The 10,310-nt window shown below is 44.8% G+C and overlaps 1 protein-coding gene across 1 annotated transcript; it reads left to right on the top strand.

The window, feature by feature from the left end:
* Positions 1-1,490: 1,490 nt before the first annotated feature.
* Positions 1,491-9,721, top strand: LOC136653706 (vomeronasal type-2 receptor 26-like). The gene is made up of 3 exons (XM_066630588.1): positions 1,491-1,781; positions 6,891-7,017; positions 8,820-9,721. The coding sequence occupies exons 1-3, from the start codon at positions 1,491-1,493 to the stop codon at positions 9,719-9,721; spliced, it is 1,320 nt and encodes a 439-aa protein (XP_066486685.1).
* Positions 9,722-10,310: the final 589 nt, after the last annotated feature.

The raw sequence follows: 10,310 nt of genomic DNA, 5'->3' as shown, positions 1-10,310 counted from the left end.
CTTCTAATCAAGAGATTAAAAAATTACCACTGTAAGGAGTTCTCTCCCCTCATCCTCCAATAGTCAAATATATATATATATTGGCATTCTGCATCTTGGCATATCCGCAACAGATCTGACAGTTTGGGGGAAAATGAGTTGTGCACTTAAGACGTGTTTGGGGTCTTTAATGAATAGCTATGAAATACGAACAATTTAACATTTGAAATGGTTAAAAGACATACAAAGAGACATACATGCTATGCTCAAAAAGGACATTTTGAGAGCAATCCTAACCCACTTTCCAGCACCAACGTAAGGGTAATGCAACTTTGAGGTAAGGGAACAAAAATTGACCTACCTTGAGGAGGCCTCTGTGACTTCCTGCCATCTGCAGGATGAAGCACATGCCCCACTGGCACAGCTATGCCAGTGCAGGAAAATTGGTTAGGATTGTGCCCTTTGGATTGTAGTAAAAAGCATTTCAACTCACATATAATATCATACAGTTCTTTTTATTACCTGTCGTGTTTTGGTTTCCTGTCTAGTGACCATAGAAGACTTAGGAAGCCTTGCTCTCAACAATACTCTTCTAGTTGTCTGTTACATAAATTAGATTTTGGCTGCAATTCTATCCACACTTACCTGGGAGTAAGCCCCCTTGACTATACTGGGACTAAATCTGAGTAGGCATTCATAGGATTAGGCTTTCAGTTGATGTCATCTCTTCCAAGAGCACAGAAACCGGGCTATCCTGGATGGAGGATTCTTTGGCCAGCCTGAAAGTAACCAGACTAAGGGCTCAATCCTGTCCAACTTTCCAGTGCCAATGCAAGTGCAACGCAACCCCAAGGAAAGGATGTTCAGATATCATTCAGGCTGGTTTAAGATATCAAAACAACCATACTCTTTGAGGAGAATCTTTCAGTTACTGACCATGTCGGGAGCCTCCATGAGGCTTCCGTGTGGTCCTAGAGGTGCACAAGGTTCTGTGCCCAGGGCATTTGCCCCTTTCACTTCATGGCAGGTTCACCATTGACAAATGAAAATTTTATCCAGTTGGATTTCTGATTTGGTTCACAAGCTTGGAAAATTGCCATCCATTCTGAATAGATGGTTCTATAATGTCTTTCTGTGTTCTTGTGTGTGCGCCGATAAATTTCAAATATTATTTAGATTGCAGACTGGGCTGTGCCTCACTTCAGAAATATCTTTCATGTAAACAGTAATACCTGCTCTTTTCAGCAGAGAACAACTATGACAAACTAGAGTAACTTTACTGGCTCGGCAAGCACCTGTTGGAGTGCTGTAAGAGGATTTCCTGCCTAAGGCAGGGGTTTGGACTAGATGACCTATTAGGCACCTTCCAACTCTAGGATTCTATGATTTTGGTCCTCATTTCACTACCAAGCAGCTCAAACTCTCAGAACCTGGGAGGGCCAGTTAGTTGCTAAAATGTATTCAGACACTGTTGGATTCTACTTAAAACTGTCAGACACTTCCTTTGCAGAATGATAACAAGGTTGTACCAGCACATCCTGGCCTTGGCTTTTGCCATAGATGAGATCAATGAAAACTCTGAAATCTTGCCCAATATCACTCTGGGATTTCATATCTATGACAGCTACAGTGTTGCAAGGATGACCTACCGCAATACTCTGGGCCTGCTCTTTCAGTCATCAAGGTTCAACCCCAACTACAACTGTGGCTCCAAGAAAAATTTAATTGGAGCCGTTGGTGGACTTTTCTCTGATATCTCCTCATATATGGCAAACACCTTAGGTCTTTTCAAGATTCCACAGGTAAGAACTATCCTTTTCTTCATTTCACATGTAAGTCACTCTTCCCTTCTTTTATGATTAGATGTGTCACCAGGTACTCAGGGCAGGAACATTCTCTTCTGAAAAAATATATGTAGGATTAAAGAGATAAGTGAAATCTAAGAATTTTTCTATTTTGGAGTATATCAGATGGCACAAACATTTCAGCCTTCCCAAATATTTTTTTTTCTTTCTCAAAAAAATAAAAAATAAATAAATTGAATTATCTTCTGTAGAAGTGGGACAAAATACACAGTTTTTCTTTAAACAGTTTAAAGACTGGAAAGTACATTTATAATTCAATCCAAGCAGCCATGAGGATTTCTATCTTTAAAAAAAAGTGAGTTAGAAATTAATTTCTAAGCGAGTACATAATATGAATTTCAAATAATCCTATTTCATGCCTAAAGTAACTGGATTCTATTTTTCAAGTTTTCCTATGGCTCATTTGAACCAGAAAAGAAGGACAAGTCCAAATTCCCTTCCTTTTATCGCATGGTCCCCAATGAAGCCCTTCAGTACTGGGGAATTGTCCAGTTATGTCTGCATTTTGGATGGAAATGGGTTGGCCTCCTTGCTATGGATAATGAAGCTGGAGAACACTTCTTGCAGGTCTTGGAACCCATGCTGTCCCAAAATGGAATTTGTTCAGCCTTCACTGAAAGGCATAAAGGGAGAATGCATGCTGTGACAATAACTGAATATCTCCAAGAACTTGTGAACAATATGCCAGTGTTCCTGGAGAGTAAAGCCAATGCAATTGTTTTCTATGGGGACATTCCAAATAGTGTATCATTGACGAGCACTATGTGTGCTATAAATATGATTCCTCTGGTCATTCCTGGATTTAAACCCCCTGAAGGTAAATTGTGGATTATGACAGCCCAGATTGATTTTACAAGCAACATCTATTACAAGATATTTAAAATTCAGCCATTCCGTGATGCTCTCTTCCATGGTGCTCTTTCCTTCTCAATTCATTCCAATCAGCCTCCTGGATTCACAGACTTTCTTCAGAATATAGACCCTTTGGAGGATAAAAGTAATGGCTTTATGAAGATGTTCTGGGAGCATGCATTTGGCTGTTTGTTCCCAAAACTTGGTGTGCCTCCAAGGAGTAGAAGACAATGTACCGGAGAGGAGGAGCTGGAGAGCCTCCCAGCACCTATTTTTGAAATGATCATGACAGGCCACAGCTATAGTATCTATAATGCTGTCTATGCTGTGGCACATGCCTTGCATCTCTTGCCTTCCCCCAGCGCCAGATATGAAGAAAGAGGGAATGGAAAAAGACTGATCATGGAGCCCTGGCAGGTAATCCTGTCAATCCAATATTACCATTTTACTGTGAGTCCTCAGGTTCCTGAAAGGTGATAGCTGACTGGTTGTGTTCCCCAAGTTCCCCTGTTTTTTTTTTTCTGTGCATTTATCTGCATTTGGGGGCGTTTGCTGTGCCATTCAGATGCTGGGAGCAGGAGGTTTGCAGTCCTCTGTTCTGCAAAACATCATTTTTGTTTCGCTTTTCTCTTCCATTTGAGTCTGAAAGTTTGAATCAGGAATGAACTAGCTGCTTGGCTCATGTTCCTGCCAGTTCTCCTCCGGGAAGGAAAGACTTATTCCGGTAAACCAGTGACTGTGTTAAAACCTAACACTAAAAGTTCCAAGCTGACAAGAAGGAGTGCTCTCTTTCTTCCAGAAGCCCAAAGCCCATGTAGTGGGCTCTGGGTGGAAGGGACTCACTGAAGATGAGTGAAAATGTTGGATACCTGGATAACCCTGAAAAGGCAGGAATAAGTCTAGCTAGAGATCATCAGTGCTTATGGTTTTTTTTGCCATTTGTAGTCCTTCCACAATGCATTCAGGCCTCTTCAGCCTAGAAAAGAGGCACATGAGAGGGGGCAAGATTGAGGGCCCAATCCTAACCAATTTTGCAGCATTGGCATAGCTGTGCTAGTGGGACATGTGCTGCATCCTGCAGATGGGGAGCAGTCACGGAGGCCTCCTCAAGGTACGGCAATGTTTGTTCCCTTACCTCAAAGTTGTATTACCCTTATGTCGGTGCTGGGAAGTGAGTTAGGATTGCGCCCAGAGACATACAAAATTATGCCTGGGAAGGACAGAGTGGATAGAGAGATGCTCTTTTCCCTCTCACACAACACCAGAACCAGGGAACATCTGCTAAAATTGAGTGTTCAGAGAGTTAGGACAGACAAAAGAAAATACTTCTTCACTCAGTGTGTAGTTAATCTGTGGAACTCCTTGCCACAGGATGTGGTGACGGCATCTAGCCTAGATGCCTTTAAAAGGGAATTGGACAAATTTCAGGAGGAAAAATCCATCACGGGTTACAAGCCATGATGTGTATGTGCAACCTCCTGATTTTAGAAATGGGTTATGTCAGAATGCCAGATGCAAGGGAGGGCACCAGGATTCAGGTCTCTTGCTGTTTTGTGTGCTCCCTGGGCATTTGGTGGGCCACTGTGAGACACAGGAAGCTGAACTAGATGGGCCTATGGCCTGATCCAGCAGGGCTGTTCTTATGTCCTCAGATTTAACTTGCAGCTGGTCCTTATAACATGCAACACAAAGTGCCTCAGCACCATCTGCTGGCATAAATTATAAGTGCAGTTGGGAATACCCCTTAGCCAAGTTTATTTCCTCTTTATCTGCTTTTATCCACCATTTCATTTTTCCCTTTTTGGTTAGACTTTTAGTAATTTGTTTACAGTATAAATGAACAGCACTGTGAATTGTCACATCTACTTCCTCTACAAGTGCTAGTATGAGAATGATTTTGATAGAAAACACAGAGGTTCAATTTTTTTTTCAAAGCGGGGGCTTTGCCCAGTTAGCCCCTCTCTCTAGCCTGATCTCCTGGCTGGTGGCAGAGGTGACATTGTACCAAAGCTTTTCTGCATTCTGCTGAGTGTCCAAGCAGGGGAAAGAGGGGGGCAGGAAAGGCATGAGTGTGCTAACCACTAGGCCCTACTGCCCTGGATCAGCCCATAGATGCTGAGAAGCCCTCCCTCTACCAGGACATGTGGTTCTTTTCAGAAGTTCTCCCAATCAGCATCATAACCAACTCAAGCAATGAATTGGCATAGAATCTGGCTAGGATCTTTCCTTTACATGGTCCCTAAAGAAGCTATGGCCGAATATAACTTGTCAAAGAATAATCTATCAAACCCTTTTCACTCTAAGAAGGAAATTCATATGGGGAATTCAGTTTAGACCAGCTTACTAGCAATATAATTGTAGGTTTTAAACCTGATGCTTTCATGCCTCTTTCCACCCAGCTCCACTCACCTCTTCTGAGGCTCTCGTTCAACAACAGTTGTGGAGAGGAAATTAAGTTCAACGAACATGGAGAATTAGTGGCTGGATTTGATATTACAAACTTGATCACTTTCAGGAATGACTCCTATGTCAGAGTCAAAGTGGGGAGTTTGAATCTTCAGGCTGATTCAGGCATAACATTTGCCATTGATGTGGATGGAATTGAGTGGCCTGACTATTTTATTCAGGTTGGGGAATCTTGTTTTTTTTGCAAGATAAATATTTCCTGGCAAAATTTGAAATTTTGTTTTACTATGTGCAGAGAGACGCAGGTAGGTGGCAGTGGGTGTCTGGGGGTCCAGTTCCTACTCACCTGTACATTTCCCTGCAGTCCTTAGAGGCACATTTATTCCAAACTTATCATTTTCACCACCACCCCCATAGATGCACCAGCACCAAAACAACAACCGCTGCATCCTAAGGTGGGGGTCAGTTGCAGAGTTCTTCTCTAGGTAAGGGAACAATTGTTGCTTTACTCAGAGGTAAATATCCACAACACAGAGGGGTATATTCAGACCTTCAACATCTATTTTGCTGTCACAATTCTGTACTGACCTGTGTGCAGGATCAGGTCCAGGAAGGGGATGAAGATATCCAATGGGACGATATCTTCCCATCTCCTTCCCCTTCCACCCCTCTACCCCCCAGTTGCCCTCTTTCCATCCCCTCCTGCCTCTCCTGATGTTGTGCTACTTGCAATGACTACTTAGTGGCAGTCAGTGCCAGTGTAAGAAGAGAACCAACACAGCATGGCTTGGTGTAATACGCATAAGATTGGGCCCTGAATTTTGGAAGTGATCAGCTGAATACAGGCTCCCGGAACAGCTTGACAGCCCAAGACTCAAGCAGAAGCCTCCCTTTTTATTGTCAGCCCACTCATCCCTACCCACACTATCAAGTTAGCTGTCAAGGAGCCTTGCGTGATCCTTGAAAAGTTCCATGTGTGACTGCACCTTGCTTGTGCAGCACTTTGAACCCTGTGGAGAAAAGCCATCTTCTACTAGCGAACAAAGTTGTTAAGTGACACAAAAGAAGGATCCCCAGCCCTGCAATGCTCAAAAACAGCATGGTCAGATAAGTGACCCAATCCTACTGGTCCTCTCCCCCGCCAGAATGCATATTCCAGTGACTGGGTGTGTTTTCTGAGCACTGCATATATCAAGGTACTGTAACACACTGCCTAGCTGCCACTGTAAGAAATGAAAGACCAGACCCTCATGCTGGTAGCCACCTCAAGTACCCCAGCACTGGTTAGTTGGTACAGGGGTGGGCGGTGCTCTGGAGTCAGTGGAACAAGGAGGCAAGTGGGCAGAATGGGGTGGAGACGCAAGCAAGGAGTAGAGCAGATCAAGGCCAGGAAAGGGGTGGTGTCAGCAGCAGCACTGCTGCCAAAATCTGATCCCCCTTCCTAGCCTGGATTCATCCTTCTGAGTCCACTCAGACCCGTAACTGGCCAATGTCCAATGAGACTCAAGGGGCAGCAAAGGCCAGGTCAAGGAAACAACTGCTACCTCTCCTTCTTGACCTCAATACACCAGGGCTCCATCCAAGTGTGGAAACTGTTATCATCCTCTAATTGTATTTATGTTTTTGTCATAAATAATTCTGAGAACATTTGACCAAATGTGCCACCTGTGAGCTCAAGGATAGTATTATACACTGTCATCACCCCTCTTCTTAACTGGCACGTCATTTGTACACCAAAACTCCCCAAACATGCTTGGTGTTAATGCTAAAACTTCCTCGATTTGACAGGTGCCACCCTTGTCTCTCTGTAATGATAACTGCCCACCTGGTTCCAGCAGGAAAAGGAAGGAAGGGGAGAAATTTTGCTGCTATGATTGTGCTCCGTGTCCAGAAGGGAAGATCTCAAATCAAACCGGTAAGCTGTGTATAGTTCAGTATCCAGTGCTTTTTTTGTAAAAAAATAGGGGCAGGAACTCACAACTTTTTATTTATTTATTTATTTATTTTTAAGCCATTTTTATACACACACACACACTCTGGTGGCTCAATGGCTAAACTGCAGGTCTGTGGAGCCAGAGGCTTGGGGTTCAAATCCCTATGAGGAATCATTTTTTTTAGGTGGAAAGGTGCTCCATGGCTGCAAAATATAAAGGTTGGTTGCTAGTTGCCAAAAGGGGGGCCATTTGAGGCTGCAAAACTCCTCAAAGTTCAGTCCCAGGCAGGCTCTTTGTTGACCTTTTTTTTTTTTAAGTTCCAGTTAGGACTTAACCCACAGTTAAGCTCCTGGAGTGAGCCCCCTGCTGGAGGCTGTGGGTTACGTCCTACCTGGGACTTTAAAAAAAAAGGTCAAAAAAGAGCCTGCCTGGGACTGAACTTTGAGGAGTTTTGCAGCTTCTACTGGCCCCCCTTTTGGCAACTAGCAACCAACCTTTATATTTTGCAGCAATGGAGCACCTTCCCACCTTAAAAAAAAATATTATTCCTCACTGGGATTTGAACCCCTAGGCTCTGGCTCCACAGATCTGCAGTTTAGCCATTGAGCCACCAGAGCTCTTAGGCTCAAAGTGTTTGGAACTAATACTTGAGGGACTGATGGCCACCAGCTGGGCTGAAGACCATATATATTAGTTCTGAACACTTTAACAATAGGCTTTCCTATAGCCCAATGGAGAGAGTGCTGGGTTGTGGAGCACAAGGTTGGAGGTTCGAATCCCTCCCTAGCCAGCAGTGCGGAGCGGAGTGGTGCAGGCAGGGGAAAAAAGGTGGGGGCAAGGAGGAGGGAAAAAAGGGGGTGGGGCGGTGCAGGCAGGAGGGAAAAAGGTGGGGGCAGGGAGGGGGGGAAAGTTGCTGGAACACCGTTCCGGTGCGTTCCATTACAAAAAAAGCCCTGATCCTATCTAACCCCTCTCCCCCTCCCCTCTGGAGCAGCCTTCCACTGGAGCACGCACTGCATCCCGAAAGGGGAAGTTCCAGATGTCTCAGCGAGATTCTTGGTTCCCTTGCCCCAGGGGTACACTGCCAGGATGGGACAATTTTGCTGGGGCAGGTCCGAGCAGACTTGGCAAGCTGGATTCAGTTACAGACCTGGCCACTGTGCTGCCCAGGGACCACAACATGCCACCCCCTGCAACACGCTGCCCCCCACCGGGGATACTTATGCACCCTATGAAGCCTCACACAACGTTCGTAGGTGCTCTGAAAGCATTCTGAGTCCTCTGAAGCACCATTAAACAGGGCACTCTGGAGAACTCAGAAGGCTTCCGGAGCACCCTTGAATGCAGCACGGGGCTTCTGCCTGCCCCCAGAATGGCTCTGAGGGGCAGGTGGCAGCAGCAGTGCTGCAGCAGGCACAGCAGTTCCACCACCATGGGGCCCACAGGCATGGCACCTGGGGCTTTTGCCCCCCACCTACCCTCTCCAGGGCTGCCACTGGGTGGGTTGAGGCCAGGAAAAAGGATAGGATATCAGCAAAGATGCTGCAGCTGATAATGCCCCCTACCCATCCTTGACACACATTCCATCACACCCCAATCTCTACCCTGTTCCTCCCACCCCACCTACCCATTCTTCCCACCAACCACCACCCTTCCAGCAGCACAGCAGGCCCATAAGATTGGGCTGCTAGTGTGTTGAAAGCACTGACACTCTTGGAAGAACAGATCGTCATTCCTGGTAACAATTATAGTAGCTTGAAGGTGGTATGTGTTCTTTTTCCAGACATGGATTACTGTATTCCTTGCATGGAAGATCATTACCCAAACAAGCACCAAGATGGATGCATTCCCAAGACACCAACCTTTTTATCTTATGCAGAACCCCTGGGCATAACTTTAGCTGCCTTGGCTCTTTTCTTTGCTGTGATCACAGCTGTGGTGCTGGGAATCTTCATTCAGCAAAGGGACACTCCCATCGTCAAAGCCAACAATCGCAGCCTCACATATGTTCTTCTCACTTCCCTCCTTCTTTGCTTCCTCTGCTCATTGCTCTTCATCGGAAAGTCTACAAACACAACCTGCCTTGTTCGGCAAACAGCCTTTGGCCTCATCTTCTCTGTTGCTGTTTCGTCTGTCTTGGCCAAAACCATCACAGTGGTGGTGGCATTCATGGCCTCCAAGCCTGGAAACATTTTCCGGAAATGGGTGGGGAAAAGATTGGCACACTTTATTGTCTTATCCTGCACTCTTTTTCAAGTAGGCATTTGTGCTGCTTGGTTGGCTGTTTCTCCTCCATTCCCCGAGCTGGACATGCACTCACAGATTAGAGAAGTTGTAGTGGAATGTAATGAAGGTTCGGCCACCATGTTTTACTTTGTCCTGGGCTACATGGGCTTCCTGGCCTCTGTCAGCTTCAGTGTGGCTTTTCTAGCCAGGAAACTGCCAGACAGTTTCAATGAAGCCAAATTCATTACCTTCAGCATGCTGGTCTTTTGCAGCGTTTGGGTGTCCTTTGTGCCAACCTACCTGAGCACAAGGGGAAAAGCCATGGTGGCTGTAGAGATCTTCTCCATCTTGGCCTCCAGTGCTGGGCTACTAGGCTGCATCTTTTCTCCCAAATGCTACATCATTCTCCTGCGGCCTGATTTGAACAAACGAGAACAGTTAATAAGAAGACAAAAATGAGATATCTGATAATCAGTCTTTTTCCTTCAGTTTCCTGTCTCTGACATATGGAAAGAGCTGGTGTTCTGTCCAAAGGTGAAGCCTGGGATGATTATACATAAGAATCTAATCTTCGCACACCCCCTCCAACAAAATGACTGTGAAGTGTACCTAGAATAAAAACTCTCAGTTTAAACATTGTGAAAATGTACTTATGCCATAGGTTGCATTTTTCTTGGTTTCCTGGCAGAAGCTCAGGGTGAAATTTTGGAATAACAAGAGCTGAACCCAGAGTATCCTATTTTATTGTTAACTTAAAACTATTAAAATAACAATGTTTTACTTTGAATTATTTTATTCATAGTCGTCTTCGAGTCAGGAACAGTGGCTTCAGCATAGAAAGGGGGTATGAATCCCATGGCTAATCACGTCTCAGTGGCTTCCCATCTAGTCCCTGGCATAATACTATCAAACAATTACAGTGCACAGTATAATATTGAAAATTGTGCATCTACATTTTCTCATTTATTCATATTACAACAATTCATTGAGGAAGATCAGGATAATCACTATCTAATTGCAGAGGCCGAACCTGAAAATTAAAAGAAAT

The sequence above is a fragment of the Tiliqua scincoides genome, chromosome 5 (genome assembly GCF_035046505.1).
Source record: "Tiliqua scincoides isolate rTilSci1 chromosome 5, rTilSci1.hap2, whole genome shotgun sequence".
NCBI lineage: Eukaryota > Metazoa > Chordata > Lepidosauria > Squamata > Scincidae > Tiliqua > Tiliqua scincoides.
Note: the sequence above shows the minus strand (reverse complement) of the source record. Positions and strands in the feature narration are given on the sequence as shown.